The sequence below is a fragment of the Coregonus clupeaformis genome, chromosome 9, assembly GCF_020615455.1.
Source record: "Coregonus clupeaformis isolate EN_2021a chromosome 9, ASM2061545v1, whole genome shotgun sequence".
Classification (NCBI taxonomy): Eukaryota; Metazoa; Chordata; class Actinopteri; order Salmoniformes; family Salmonidae; genus Coregonus; species Coregonus clupeaformis.
In genome coordinates this window covers 17,947,124-17,961,159 of record NC_059200.1, presented here as the reverse complement: position 1 = coordinate 17,961,159, position 14,036 = coordinate 17,947,124, and the positions used below count along the sequence as shown (strand labels likewise).

At 44.4% G+C, this 14,036-nt stretch overlaps 1 protein-coding gene across 1 annotated transcript in view; it reads left to right on the top strand.

Moving 5' to 3' along the window:
- LOC121573403 (potassium/sodium hyperpolarization-activated cyclic nucleotide-gated channel 1) overlaps positions 1-14,036 on the top strand; it is a 131,609-nt gene that overhangs the window by 52,518 nt on the left and 65,055 nt on the right. Inside the window, exon 3 of the mRNA XM_041885355.2 lies at positions 9,289-9,450. Within this exon, the coding sequence (XP_041741289.1) occupies positions 9,289-9,450 (162 nt within the window). The remainder of the gene's footprint in view (positions 1-9,288; positions 9,451-14,036) is intronic.

Here is a 14,036-nt window from a genome sequence, read left to right as displayed (position 1 = left end):
TAACATTAGCCAGCGAAGCTAGCTTAAAGGATGGCTGCTCCTCTCACAGTCCCAGTGCTCTGCTCCCTCCCTCCCTCCCTCACTTCCACTGCGTTCTCTTTATTTCTCCTGTTAGCGTTACTGTCTGTGTCACTGTGTGTTTGATTGAGCGAGAGAGAGATACAGATAGAGAGACTCAGAGAGAGAGAGATACAGATAGAGAGACTCAGAGAGAGAGAGAGAGAGAGAGAGAGAGAGAGAGAGAGAGAGAGAGAGAGAGAGAGAGAGAGAGAGAGAGAGAGAGAGAGAAAGATGGAGAGATTCAGAGAGAGAGAGATACTATTTCATAGAATAGATTATGTTGCCTTCCATAAACATATCGTTCAATCCTGACTGTTACAATAGAGACGGTACAGTCCTCCTTGTCCCGGCTTGTCCCAAATAGATTTGGGTAGCTAGCTACACCCTCCCACTAATCCTAATTAACACGGTTATCTCACATTCCTCTGGATGGAACCAACTACAATACTGCAGGGACGTCCCTGGTGGTTGCAACATTAAGAAGATCATCATCTTGACACAGACAGACAGACAGACAGACAGGCAGGCAGGCAGGCAGGCAGGCAGGCAGGCAGGCAGGCAGGCAGGCAGGCAGGCAGGCAGGCAGGCAGGCAGACAGACAGACAGAGGTCTGCTACAGGTAGCTTAGTGGTTAAGAGCGTTGTGCCAGTAACCGAAAGGTCGCTGGTTCTAATCCCCGAGCCGACTAGGTGAAAAATCTGTCGATGTGCCCTTGAGCAAGGCACTTAACCCTAATTGCTCATGTAAGTCGCTCTGGATGAGAGCGTCTGCTAAATGACTAAAATGTAAATGCTTCAAAGACAGACATACAGACAGAGGTCTGTTACAAAGACAGACACACAGGCAGACAGACAGGCAGACAGAAAGAAAGGTAAGTTCTCAGGCTACACACAGACAGTCTCAGGCTACACACAGACAGTCTCAGGCTACACACAGACAGTCTCAGGCTACACACAGACAGTCTCAGGCTACACACAGACAGTCTCAGGATACACACAGACAGTCTCAGGCTACACACAGACAGTCTCAGGCTACACACAGACAGTCTCAGGCTACACACAGACAGTCTCAGGCTACACACAGACAGTCTCAGGATACACACAGAGAGTCTCAGGCTACACACAGACAGTCTCAGGCTACACACAGACAGTCTCAGGCTACACACAGACAGTCTCAGGCTACACACAGACAGTCTCAGGCTACACACAGACAGTCTCAGGCTACACACAGACAGTCTCAGGCTACACACAACAGAGTTGGTGGGAGAGAGATATAACATGGATGTGGGGTGTATATACCTTGTGACACAGACAGCCATTCTGTAGAGGTCTGTTCTTAGGCTACACACAGAAAGGAAGACTGACATAGAAAGGAAGACTGACATATAAATGGATGTGGGTGTCACGATCGTCTAATGAGGAGGACCAATGCGCAGCGTTGAAGGTAGACATGACTTTATTAAATTAAAGCCTAAACACGAAAACAACAAACAATGACGAAACGTGAAGTCCTCCGTTACAATGACTGACAAGGAACAAAAACCCACAACACTAAGGTGAACACTGACAGTTTAAATATGGCTCCCAATCAGAGATAACGAGCCGACAGCTGACACTCGTTACCACTGATTGGGAGTCACACGACCAAACAATGAAACACAACCAAATACAACACAACCAAATGAACACACCCTGGCTCAAAATACACAGTCCCGGAGCCAGAGCGTGACAGTACCCCCCCCTAAAGGCGCGGACTCCGACCGCGCCTACACCCCAAATAGGGAAGGGCTGGGTGGGTATTGCTCCTCGGAGGCGGCTCCGGCTCCGGGCTTGACCACCACCCTACTACAATCCCCCCGCAGTGTCCCCAGTCCGATCTGACCCCGTTAGCTGGATCAGGACTGCCGACGCGCACCCCTGGCTTGGCGCGTGAGGCAGGAATGGACCGGACCTGGCAGACGATACGCACCCTTTGCGTGGAGCCGGAACAGGCCTCACCAGGCTGAAGACTCGCATCCCTGGCTTGGTGCGAGTAGCAGGAATGGGCTGAATCCGGCTGACGACTCGCACCCTTGGCTTGGTGCGAGTAGCAGGAATGGGCTGAATCCGGCTGACGACCCGCACCCTTGGCTTGGTGCGAGTAGCAGGAATGGGCTGAATCCGGCTGACGACTCGCACCCTTGGCTTGTTGCGAGTAGCAGGAATGGGCCGGACTGGGCTGGCGACGTGCACCACAGACCTGGTGCGGAGAGCAGGAACGGGCAGAGCCGGGCTGACGAGACGCACCACAGGCTTGATGCGGAGAGCAGGCACGGGCAGCGCCCGGGCTGACGACGCACACCACTGGCTTGGTGCGGGGAAGCTTGGATGGGCCGGACTGTACTGGGGACACACACCACTGGTCCTACACCGGGATCTGGAACGGGCCGGACCGGACTGGCAACACACGCCAGTACCTCTCGCCGTGCCTCTACTTCCTCCATCCCCTCTTCGACCAGTGGCCCCCGTAACCCGGCGGCCTTCTCCGGCAACCCACTGGGCCGCTCTATCGCGGCCTCCTGCTGGTCCGACGTCGTGAGCCCCCCCTAAAAATTTTCGGGCGTCTCTCCTACCCGTGGACCAGGTCTCCATATCCCTCGCCAGCCTCTCGCCCTTCTGCCATAGTGTCAAGCCCTTCTCCTCCTCACTCGGCTTGACCCAGTCCAGGAGGCGAAGGAGATCTGTGAGGGATCTCCCTGGCGACGGCTCCTGGACACGCTGCTTGGTCCCATCTTGGTGGGTTTTTCTGTCACGATCGTCTAATGAGGAGGACCAATGCGCAGCGTTGAAGGTGAACATGACTTTATTAAATTAAAGCCTAAACACGAAAACAACAAACAATGACGAAACGTGAAGTCCTCCGTTACAATGACTGACAAGGAACAAAAACCCACAACACTAAGGTGAACACTGACAGTTTAAATATGGCTCCCAATCAGAGATAACGAGCCGACAGCTGACACTCGTTACCACTGATTGGGAGTCACACGACCAAACAATGAAACACAACCAAATACAACACAACCAAATGAACACACCCTGGCTCAAAATACACAGTCCCGGAGCCAGAGCGTGACAGTGGGGATGTATATATATATATATATATATATATATATATATATACTGAACAAAAATATAAACACAACATGTAAAGTGTTGAACCCATGGTTCATGAGCTAAAATAAAAGATCCCCAGACATTTTACACACAAAAAGCTTATTTCTCTCATATTTTGTGCACACATTTGTTTACATCCCTGTTAGTGATGCCAAGATAATCCATCCACCTGACAGGTGTGGCATATCAAGAAGCTGATTAAACAGCATGATCATTACACAGGTACACATTGTGCTGGGGACAATAAAAGGCCACTCTAAAATGTGCAGTTTTGTCACACAACACAATGCCACAGATGTCTCAAGATTTGAGGGAGAGTGCAATTGGCATGCTGACTGCAGGAATGTCCACCAGAGCTGTTGCCAGATAATGTAATGTTAATTTCTCTACCATAAACCGCCTCCAACGTCATTTTAGAGAATTTGGCAGTACGCCCAACCAGCTTCAGACCACGTGTAACCATGCCAACCCAGGACCCGCAGACCACGTGTAACCATGCCAACCCAGGACCTCCACATCCGGTTTCTTCACCTGCGGGATCGTCTGAGACCAGCCACCCGGACAGCTGATGAAACCGAGGAGTATTTCTGTCTGTAATAAAGCCCTTTTGTGGGGAAAAACTCATTCTGATTGGCTGGACCTGGCTCCCCAGTGGGTGGGCCTATGCCCACCCATGGCTGCTCCCCTGCTCATGTGAAATCCATAGATTAGGGCCTAATATATTTATTTAAATTGACTAGTTTCCTTATGTGAACTGTAACTCAGTAAAATTGTTGAAATTCTTGCCAGCAAAGCCTGCACATGTCTGCACGTGTCCACACACAGAGAGACATTTAGGATAAAGGGATGTGGGGGTGTATGCATATTATTTTGCTAATGTATCATAACAGTAAATCCTGTGACTATAGAAAGGGTTTGAAACACATTATCATAAGGGTGTCCAGCAAAGCCTGCACATGTCTGAATGCAGGGCATTATTCACTACAGGACCAAAAGTATGTGGACACCTGAACATCTCATTCCAAAAATAATGGGCATTAATATGGAGTTGGTACCCCCCTTTTGCTGCTAAAACTGCCTCCACTCTTCTGGGAAGGCTTCCCACTAGATGTTGGAACATTGCTGCAGGGACTTGCTTCCATTCAGCCACAAGAGCATTAGTGAGGTCGGGCGCTGATGTTGGGCGATTAGGCCTGGCTCGCAGTCGGCGTTCCAATTAATTCCCAAAGGTGTTCAATGGGGTTGAGGTCAGGGCTCTGTGCAGGCCAGTCAACTTCTCCACACCGATCTTGACAAACCATTTCTGTATGGACCTCTCTTTGTGCACGGGGGCATTGTTATGCTGAAACAGGAAAGGGCCTTCCCCAAACTATTGCCACAAAGTTGGAAGCATAGAATCGTCTAGAATATCATTGTATGCTGTAGCATTAAGATTCCCCTTTACTGGAACTAAGGGGGCTAGCCCAAACCATGAAAAACAGCCCCAGATCATTATTCCTCCTCCACCAAACTTTACAGTTGGCACTATGCATTGGGGTAGGTAGCGTTCTCCTGGCATCCGCCAAAACCAGATTCGTCCATCGGACTGCCAGATGGTGAAGCGTAATTCATCACTCCAGAGAACGCATTTCCACTGCTCCAGCGTCCAATGGCGGCAATTTCCACCACTCCAGTCGACGCCTGGCATTGCGCATGGTGATCTTAGGCTTGTGTGCGGCTGCTCAGCCACGGAAACCCAATTCATGAAGCTCCCGACGAACAGTTGTTGTGCTGACGTTGCTTCCAGAGGCAGTTTGAAACTTGGTAGTGAGTGTTGCAACCGAGGACAGATGATTTGTACGCGCTACGCACTTCAGCACTAGGCGGTCCCGTTCTGTGAGCTAGTGTGTCCTACCACTTCGCGGTTGAGCCGTTGTTGCTCCTAGACGTTTCCACTTCACAATAACAGCACTTACGGGGCAGCTCTAGCAGGGCAGAAATTTGACGAACTGACTTGTTGGAAAGGTGGCATCATATGACGGTGCCATGCTGAAAGTCACTAAGCTCTTCAGTACAGGCCATTCTACTGCCAATGTTTGTCTATGGAGATTGCATGGCTGTGTGCTTGATTTTATACACCTGTCAGGAACGGGTGTGGCTGAAATATCCAAATCCACTAATTATAGGGGTGTCCACATACATTTGTATATATAGTGTATGGTTGTCTTCTATGTAGAAGACAACCATGCAATCATGTCAGCTCTATTCATCACATTTCTGTCTGCAACGTTCTGAACATTTTACTGTGATCAGGTGTTGTGTCTGATTGGCACACGGCTCACCACACCACCTGATTGGCACAGGGCCCAAGTGACTGAGTGAGAGGGTGGATGTGCAATCACACCCCAGAAACAGGGGTTTGATGAGGTAATGTTTGTGATAGCTCCTGGGAGGTCAATGAGAGGGTTATTGGCATGCCCTATTTGACCTATATAGTTTGTGTGTATGTATTGATATGTAGGCTACGTCTGCCTTTTTCTTTTATTGATGTAGTTCTGTCCTGAGCTGTTCTTGTCTATTAATGTTCTGTACTATGTCATGTTTCTTGTTCTGTGTGGACTCCAGGAAGAGTAGCTGTAGTCACCATCTAGTCACCATGTAGTCACCATGTAGTCACCATGTAGTCACCATGTAGTCACCACGGAGTCACCATGTACTCATCATGTAGTCACCATCTAGTCACCATGTAGTCACCATGTACTCATCATGTAGTCACCATGTAGTCACCACGGAGTCACCATGTAGTCATCATGTAGTCACCATGTAGTCATTATGTAGTCACCATGTAGTCATTATGTAGTCACCATGTAGTCATTATGTAGTCACCCTGTAGTCATTATGTAGTCACCATGTAGTCACCATGTAGTCACCACGGAGTCACCATGTAGTCATTATGTAGTCACCATGTAGTCATCATGTAGTCACCATGTAGTCATTATGTAGTCACCATGTAGTCATCATGTAGTCACCATGTAGTCACCATGTAGTCATTATGTAGTCACCATGTAGTCATTATGTAGTCATTATGTAGTCACCATGTAGTCATTATGTAGTCACCATGTAGTCATTATGTAGTCACCCTGTAGTCATTATGTAGTCACCATGTAGTCACCATGTAGTCACCACGGAGTCACCATGTAGTCATTATGTAGTCCCCATGTAGTCATCATGTAGTCATTATGTAGTCACCATGTAGTCATTATGTAGTCACCATGTAGTCATTATGTAGTCACCATGTAGTCATTATGTAGTCACCATGTAGTCACCATGTAGTCACCACGGAGTCACCATGTAGTCATTATGTAGTCACCATGTAGTCATCATGTAGTCACCATGTAGTCATTATGTAGTCACCATGTAGTCATCATGTAGTCACCATGTAGTCATTATGTAGTAACATGTAGTCATTATGTAGTCATCATGTAGTCATCATGTAGTCACTATGTAGTCATCATGTAGAAATCATGTAGTCACCATTTAGTCATCATGTAGTCATTATGAAGCCAGTATTAAGTGAAGAGGAGGACAGAACTTTGAGTTGCTCCACTACATCGTGAGTTAGATACAGTATGGATGTAAGATGGCTCCACTACATCGTGAGTTAGATACAGTATGGATGTAAGATGGCTCCACTACATCGTGAGTTAGATACAGTATGGATGTAAGATGGCTCCACTACATCGTGAGTTAGATACAGTATGGATGTAAGATGGCTCCACTACATCGTGAGTTAGATACAGTATGGATGTAAGATGGCTCCACTACATCGTGAGTTAGATACAGTATGGATGTAAGATGGCTCCACTACATCGTGAGTTAGATACAGTATGTATGTAAGATGGCTCCACTACATCGTGAGTTTGATACAGTCTCTCTCTCTCTCTCTCTCTCTCTGTCTCTCTGTCTCTCTGTCTCTCTCTCTCTCTCTCTCTCTCTCTCTCTCTCTCTCTCTCTCTCTCTCTCTCTCTCTCTCTCTCTCTCTCTCTCTCTCTCTCTCTCTCTGTCTCTCTCTCTCTCTCTCTCTCTCTCCCACTCCCTCACCCTGGCTCATCTGGTTACTCAAGACTGTCTTTCTGCTGACCAAGCTTATTTTAAGACACCAAAGAATCAGTGTTCCTTTGCCCGCTCTTTATTAAGCCTGTCTTATTATCCTGATCACGAGTGATCAGTAAGCACTCGTTACGTGGTACAGTTCTTTTTATAGGGGACAAAAAGGGACACAGAGGCATGCGTTCTAAATGGCACCCTATTCCTTATGTAGTGCACTACATTTGACCAAATCCTCTATAGGTCCTTGTCAAATGTAGTGCACTATACAGTATATGGAATAGGGTGCCATTTGGGACACACCCAGAGGGTCTTTATAAGGGCTAACAGGTGAGCCAGAGAAGAGGAGGGTTCATCATATTAACATCATTGTCCTTCCCTGCTCAGTAGTTATTCAACAATTATAACAATTTAATTAACAATAAGACTGTCATGTTATAAAATAAAACTGTCATGTGCAAAACGATCCTTGTTGTTGCTTGAATATCTATTACAGTAGGCCTCTGGAAGTACAGTAGGCCTCTGGAAGTACAGTAGGCCTCTGAAAATACAGTAGGCTTCTGGAAATACAGTAGGCCTCTGGAAGTACAGTAGGCCTCTGGAAATACAGTAAGCCTCTGGAAATACAGTAGGCCTCTGGAAATACAGTAAGCCTCTGGAAATACAGTAGGCCTACTTGTCTTCCCCGACCTTGACTCTACAGCGTTCAACAGCATTCCAAGTAGCTAGTTATCCCCCCTGGGGAATCATTTAGAAAAACTGCCCAGAAACAATTGTCTCCATTTATCAAATGTATGTGAATTTTGTTATGCATAAAATTAACTTTTTAATCTGTCATTTCAGTGTGCTGAAACCATACCATAAGATCCCATTAAAACGCTATTAAAGTCAAGCATTAGTGACTTTTAAAGAAGCAGTTAATAGAGAGAAGCAATTATATCACCTTAAAAATAGATAACAATTACTTCATCAAACCTCGGATTGGGGCCTTAATTTGGTGGAGAAGGAGAGAGAAGGCAGTCGACAGGTTCAACAATATGTTGAGTTTTACATTTTTAACAAAATGGTTGATAGCTGGCATGCGAAACTGCCACTTTGTCGAATTGTCACTCGGAAACGCTTCCAGATTTATTGCAGAAAGAATTGGAGCTTTGGCCAAAATGACTAATCGAATAACCAGCCAGGAAAGAAATAATGGGTTTCCTATGCAAATGACTCTGTGCAGAATGAGCAGTTAGAGTGGAACTCATGGAACTCATGGAGCTCGTGGAACTCGTGGAACTCATGGAGCTCGTGGAACTCGTGGAACTCTATGTTAATGCATTCAGTATATTATTATTACAATCTTACCATTGTCATTGTAGGAGTGGACACGTTGTTTGCAGTACGCACAATCTAGGCTACAGTTGTGAGGAAAAATGTTGTGCCTGTAAGTGTGCCCATTTGGGGATCTGATTCTATTTCTGATTGTCTTAACTCACCATCACTGTGGAGCTTCTCAAAGTAAATGTTTTATTAACCTCAAACAGCAAGTAAACCATCCATTGAGAATGTCAATAGTTCCTCAACGTAGCCTATTTGAAAAATCTTTCCCGCACTTTCCCTTTCGATAACCATTCAGCATGAAAGGGAGAAAAATGTCACGCTCTGATCCGGTGGAAATTTCATAAAATAGGCCTACCTGATTACTTCTTATCCCTTGTGCAAATATGTATGTCTGTCCAGCGCTCACTGGCACAGGAAACTCTGAGAATATTTTACAGGTTGCAAGCATGAGCTTTGGGCTGGACCAAGTTAATAGTTGATGCAACGTTTCAAGTTCCTTGCAGACAGGCCATGTGCAGCCAATGTGATTTATAGGATATTTATTTTGATCAGGATATTTTCTACCTGCAGGCTGCAATGTTTTATTTGTTGGCTTTATGTGGGCTATTTTTACAAAAATCAACCGAATTCGTTTTTTTTTGTCTGTTCTCTCGCTCCCCAGATCTTCCATATGACCTATGACCTGGCCAGTGCTGTGGTAAGAATATTTAATCTGATAGGGATGATGCTACTGCTGTGCCACTGGGACGGTTGTCTGCAGTTCCTGGTCCCCCTCCTACAAGATTTCCCTCAAGATTGCTGGGTGTCGCTAAACGGTATGGTTGTAAGTATTATACCCTTTTTACATCTTGTTTGTTTGTTTTAATATTTGGACATGTTTAAAGTATTGAATGGACTGAAACAGGGCATCCTTGCTTTTAACCAATATTGAGGTGGACTATGTTGTACTACAAGGGAGCATAGAAGGCCAGCCGATTATGACATATTGTTCCTATTGTTAAAACCATATACAGTGCATTCGGAAAGTATTCAGACACCTTCCCTTTTTCCACATTTTGTTACATTACAGCCTTATTCTAAAATGGATTAAATAAACAAATTGTGCAATCTACACACAATACCCCATAATGACAAAGTGAAAACAAGTTTTTAGAAATGTTTGCAAATGTATTAAAAATAAAAATCTAAAATAAGTTATTTACATAAGTATTCAGACCCTTTGCTATGAGACTTGAAATTGAGCTCAGGTGTGTCCTGTTTCCATTGATCATCCTTGAGATGTTTCTACAACTTGATTGGAGTCCACCTGTGGTAAATTCAATTGATTGTACATGATTTGGAAAGGCACGCACCTCTCTATATAAGGTCCCACAGTTGACAGTGCATGTCAGAGCAAAAACCAAGCCCTGAGGTCAAAGGACTTGTCCGTAGAGCCCTGTGACAGGATTGTGCTGAGACACAGATCTGGGAAAGGGTACCCAAACATTTCTGCAGCATTGAAGGTCCCCAAGAACACAGTGACCTCCATCATTCTTAAATATAAGAAGTTTGGAACCACCAAGACTCTTCCTAGAGCTGGCCGCCCGGCCAAACTGAGCAATCGGGGGAGAAGTGCCTTGGTCAGGGAAGTGACCAAGAACCCAATGGACATAGTTCCAGAGCTTTTTTTATTTTTGTCATTTAGCGGACGCTCTTATCCAGAGCGACTTACAGGAGCAATTAGGGTTAAGTGCCTTGCTCAAGGGCACATCGACAGATTTTTCACCAAGTCGGCTCGGGGATTAGAACCAGCGACCTTTCGGTTAATGGCACAACGCTCTTAACCACTAAGCTACCTGCCGCCATGACAGCCTGCTTGGAGTTTGCCTAAAGGTCATATGCACGGGATACAGAAGGTGTAAACGGTACAGTGAAATGGTTACTTGCATATTTGCATAGTAGCAATATCAAAAATAGAACATGTCCAGATACGAATATTTTATAAATATTTTATAATTATTAGATGATGCTTACCCGGACACACTTGTCTAAATTGATGGGTCATGAAAGAAATTCTATAACCAGCCCCCAGCCACATCTAGCTAAGTGGATGGGTCACTATTGTCTAGACATGTACACATGTTCATGAAATACAATAGATGGTCGTAATCACTCCAAGACACACCTGGCTAACTTGATGGGTCATGTAATCATCTGGTGAAGTGGAGTATTTTGTTTAGATATGTAGCTAGCTAGCATGCTAAACAATTAACCTTCATCCCAACCCATGCAGTACAAATGGATTGTTATAGCTAGCCACCATGCATGAAATGCTGTAGTATGAATCTGCAGGTAGCTAAAGCTAACCAACTAGGTTCAATGTTAGCTAGCTAGCTGACATTAGACTATAACTAGCAATGCAAATGGATTTCTGAGATACGAATAATAATATTACACAGATCATACACTTAACGTTAGCTAGTGAGCCAGCAAGCTAACGTTCACTAGCTAGCTAACGGTACGCATAGAATTGTAATGAAAATGACTTTCTGACAAAATTAGAAACATATCATATCTGAAAATGTAGCTAGGCTCTTACCCGCATACATGGATGAACGTGTCATGGCAGACTGGAACCCCTTTAACTAAGTAAGACGTCCTGTGTTGGTTACGTTTTGTTTCTAGCTACAGTTTGTTTGGCCCGTTGTGTCACTGATCTTTGTCGATAGTGCCTGCTAAATTCAGGGCAGCAATGTTGTTGAAGCAGTAACAACACTTTTGCAGTTCTCCATTGCTAACGTTGTATCTTTGAAAAAGGCAGCGGTAGCAAGGATTATCTACACATACTGAGCAGCTCATTTTTCAGACAGAAGCGCGCTACATGGCAGACCAATCCGAACTCACCTCTCAGCATGTCCAGCCCATCCATTATCTCAACCAATCATGGCTTGCAGGAAGGTTCCTGTCTTTTTCCGTGGCTAAACCAACTAGGCTTGTAATTTAACAATTTTGATTCATATTTACAGATGGCATGTATGTTTGTTATTAAGACACATGAAAGTTCACATGTTCCAGAAGCGCATTTTGATAAAAAAATAAAAAATGTTTTAAACATTCAAAGCCTCTCCTGTGAAGTAGTGACGTGCGACAGACGCCTAGCTTCCTGTCACATTCTGATGGTTGGTTGTTACACCAATCATCTTGGTTCCGGTAGTAATCCCGATCACCAGTGCAGGGGGGCCACTTTATGGTGACCTTTCCCCCCAGAGATTAGATTTTTAAACCATGAGGCAAAGATTAAAGGACACTCTTTCAATGGACAGGAGCAAATCTCTACTTGGTGCTTTATTAGATTTTTGTCTTGTGTTCTGTAGCTTAGCTTGCATTACATAACAGGGGATATAATGGCGGCGGAGGAGATGGCTGCCGTTTTACGGGCTGCAAACTAATTGTGCTGTTGTGTGTGTTTTTTTTCGCGTTATTTGTAACTTATTTTGTGCATAATGTTTCTGCCACTGTCTCTTATGACCGAAAATAGCTTCTGGATATCAGGACAGCGATTACTCACCTCCTACTGGACAAAGATTTTTTCTTTAACGAGTTGGGCGCGAAGGATTTACTTCAGACACCCGACAAGGCCCAAATCCCTGTCATTCGCAGGAGAAAGAAACTAAGATATCAGGGACATAGGTCGGGGTGCCTTGTAAGGATCCGATGGCGAGTGGATAATCTGTCTCTACCATCAGTCCTATTAGCCAACGTACAATCATTGGATAACAAAATAGATGAGCTACGATCACAAATATCCTACCAACGGGACATAAAAAACAGTAATATCTTATGTTTCACCGAGTCGTGGATGAACAACGACATGGATAACATACAGCTGGCGGGGTTTAAACTGCAACGGAAAATTTTTTATTTAATCCATTTTAGAATAAGGCTGTAACGTTAACATTTTTGGGAAAAAGTCAAGGGGTCTGAAAACTTTCCAAAGGCACTGTACGTTCTCTGTACATGATCTACTCTATACATTCTATACATTACATATAACTATTATTATGGGTTTAAACATACAGAGATCTCAGAGATTCTTTACATTAAATGCTGCTGTATAAGTGGAAGCAGTTTTTATCCCCTTAAAAGATTATCTATAGATTAAAATGCCTAGATAAATCATGCTCTGTGACATACAGAACTATTATTATGGGTTAAAACATACTGAGCTCTCAGAGACTCTTTACTGGAAGTGGTAGAAGTTATTAAAGAGTAATTGCCACTAAAAAACTACTTCTCATTTAGAAAACAGCCTATGTGGCATCGATGAGTCAGAAATATTTAATCTACTGGCAAAATTGACTACAACGTGTAATAGGATAACTGGGTTTTGTGAGACTTGTGGTCGTGACTTCATCACAGCGTAAATTAAGGTTGGGTTTGATTCAACCCTGCCCACATGCCTGCATCAATCATCAATCATCAATTAGGACTGCAGCCCTATGGGGCTAGTTAGGGAAACATCAGTAAATTACGGGACAATATGTACAAATTCCAATAGCTCCTAATTTCAATAACTTAAAAACCTCAAACCTACTATAAATTGTAGAAATTAATTTACAAATATTAAAAGCATTTAATGAGAACTAAAAAGTGTCCTAACAGGCAGAAATGAGCAGTTTCCCCTTAGATAGGCCAGCTGCAAAGTCAAAATGGTCTTTATTGTAAAAAATCATGAAAACAAAAATGAGCTTTTTGGTCTTAATTTAAGGTTAGGGTTAAAGTTAGGGGCATTAGGGTTAAAGTTAGGGGCATTAGGGTTAGCAGTGTGGTTAAGGTTAGGGTTAAAGTTAGGGGCATTAGGGTTAAAGTTAGGGGCATTAGGGTTAAAGTTAGTGGCATTAGGGTTAAAGTTAGGGGCATTAGGGTTAAAGTTAGGGGCATTAGGGTTAAAGTTAGGGGCTGCGCAAACAGAACTGCGCAAACTGGCTCTAACCAGAATAGAAAGAGGAGTGGGAGGCCCCGGTACACAACTGAGCAAGAGGACAAATACATTAGAGTGTCTAGTTTGAGAAACAGGCGCCTCACAGGTCCTCAACTGGCAGCTTCATTAAATAGTACCCGCAAAACACCAGTGTCAATGTCAACAGTGAAGAGGCGACTCCGGGATGCTGACCTTCTAGGCAGAGTTGCAAAGAAAAAGCCATATCTCAGACTGCCCATCTTAATATTTTCTTTTTATTGGCCAGTCTGAGATATGGCTTTTTCTTTGCATCTCTGCCTAGAAGGTCAGCATCCCGGAGTTTGCGCTGTTCTGTGAAGGGAATAGTACACAGCGTTGTATGAGATCTTTAGTTTCTTGGCAATTTCTCGCATGGAATAGCCTTAATTTCTCAGAACAAGAATAGACTGATGAGTTTCAGAAGAAAGTTA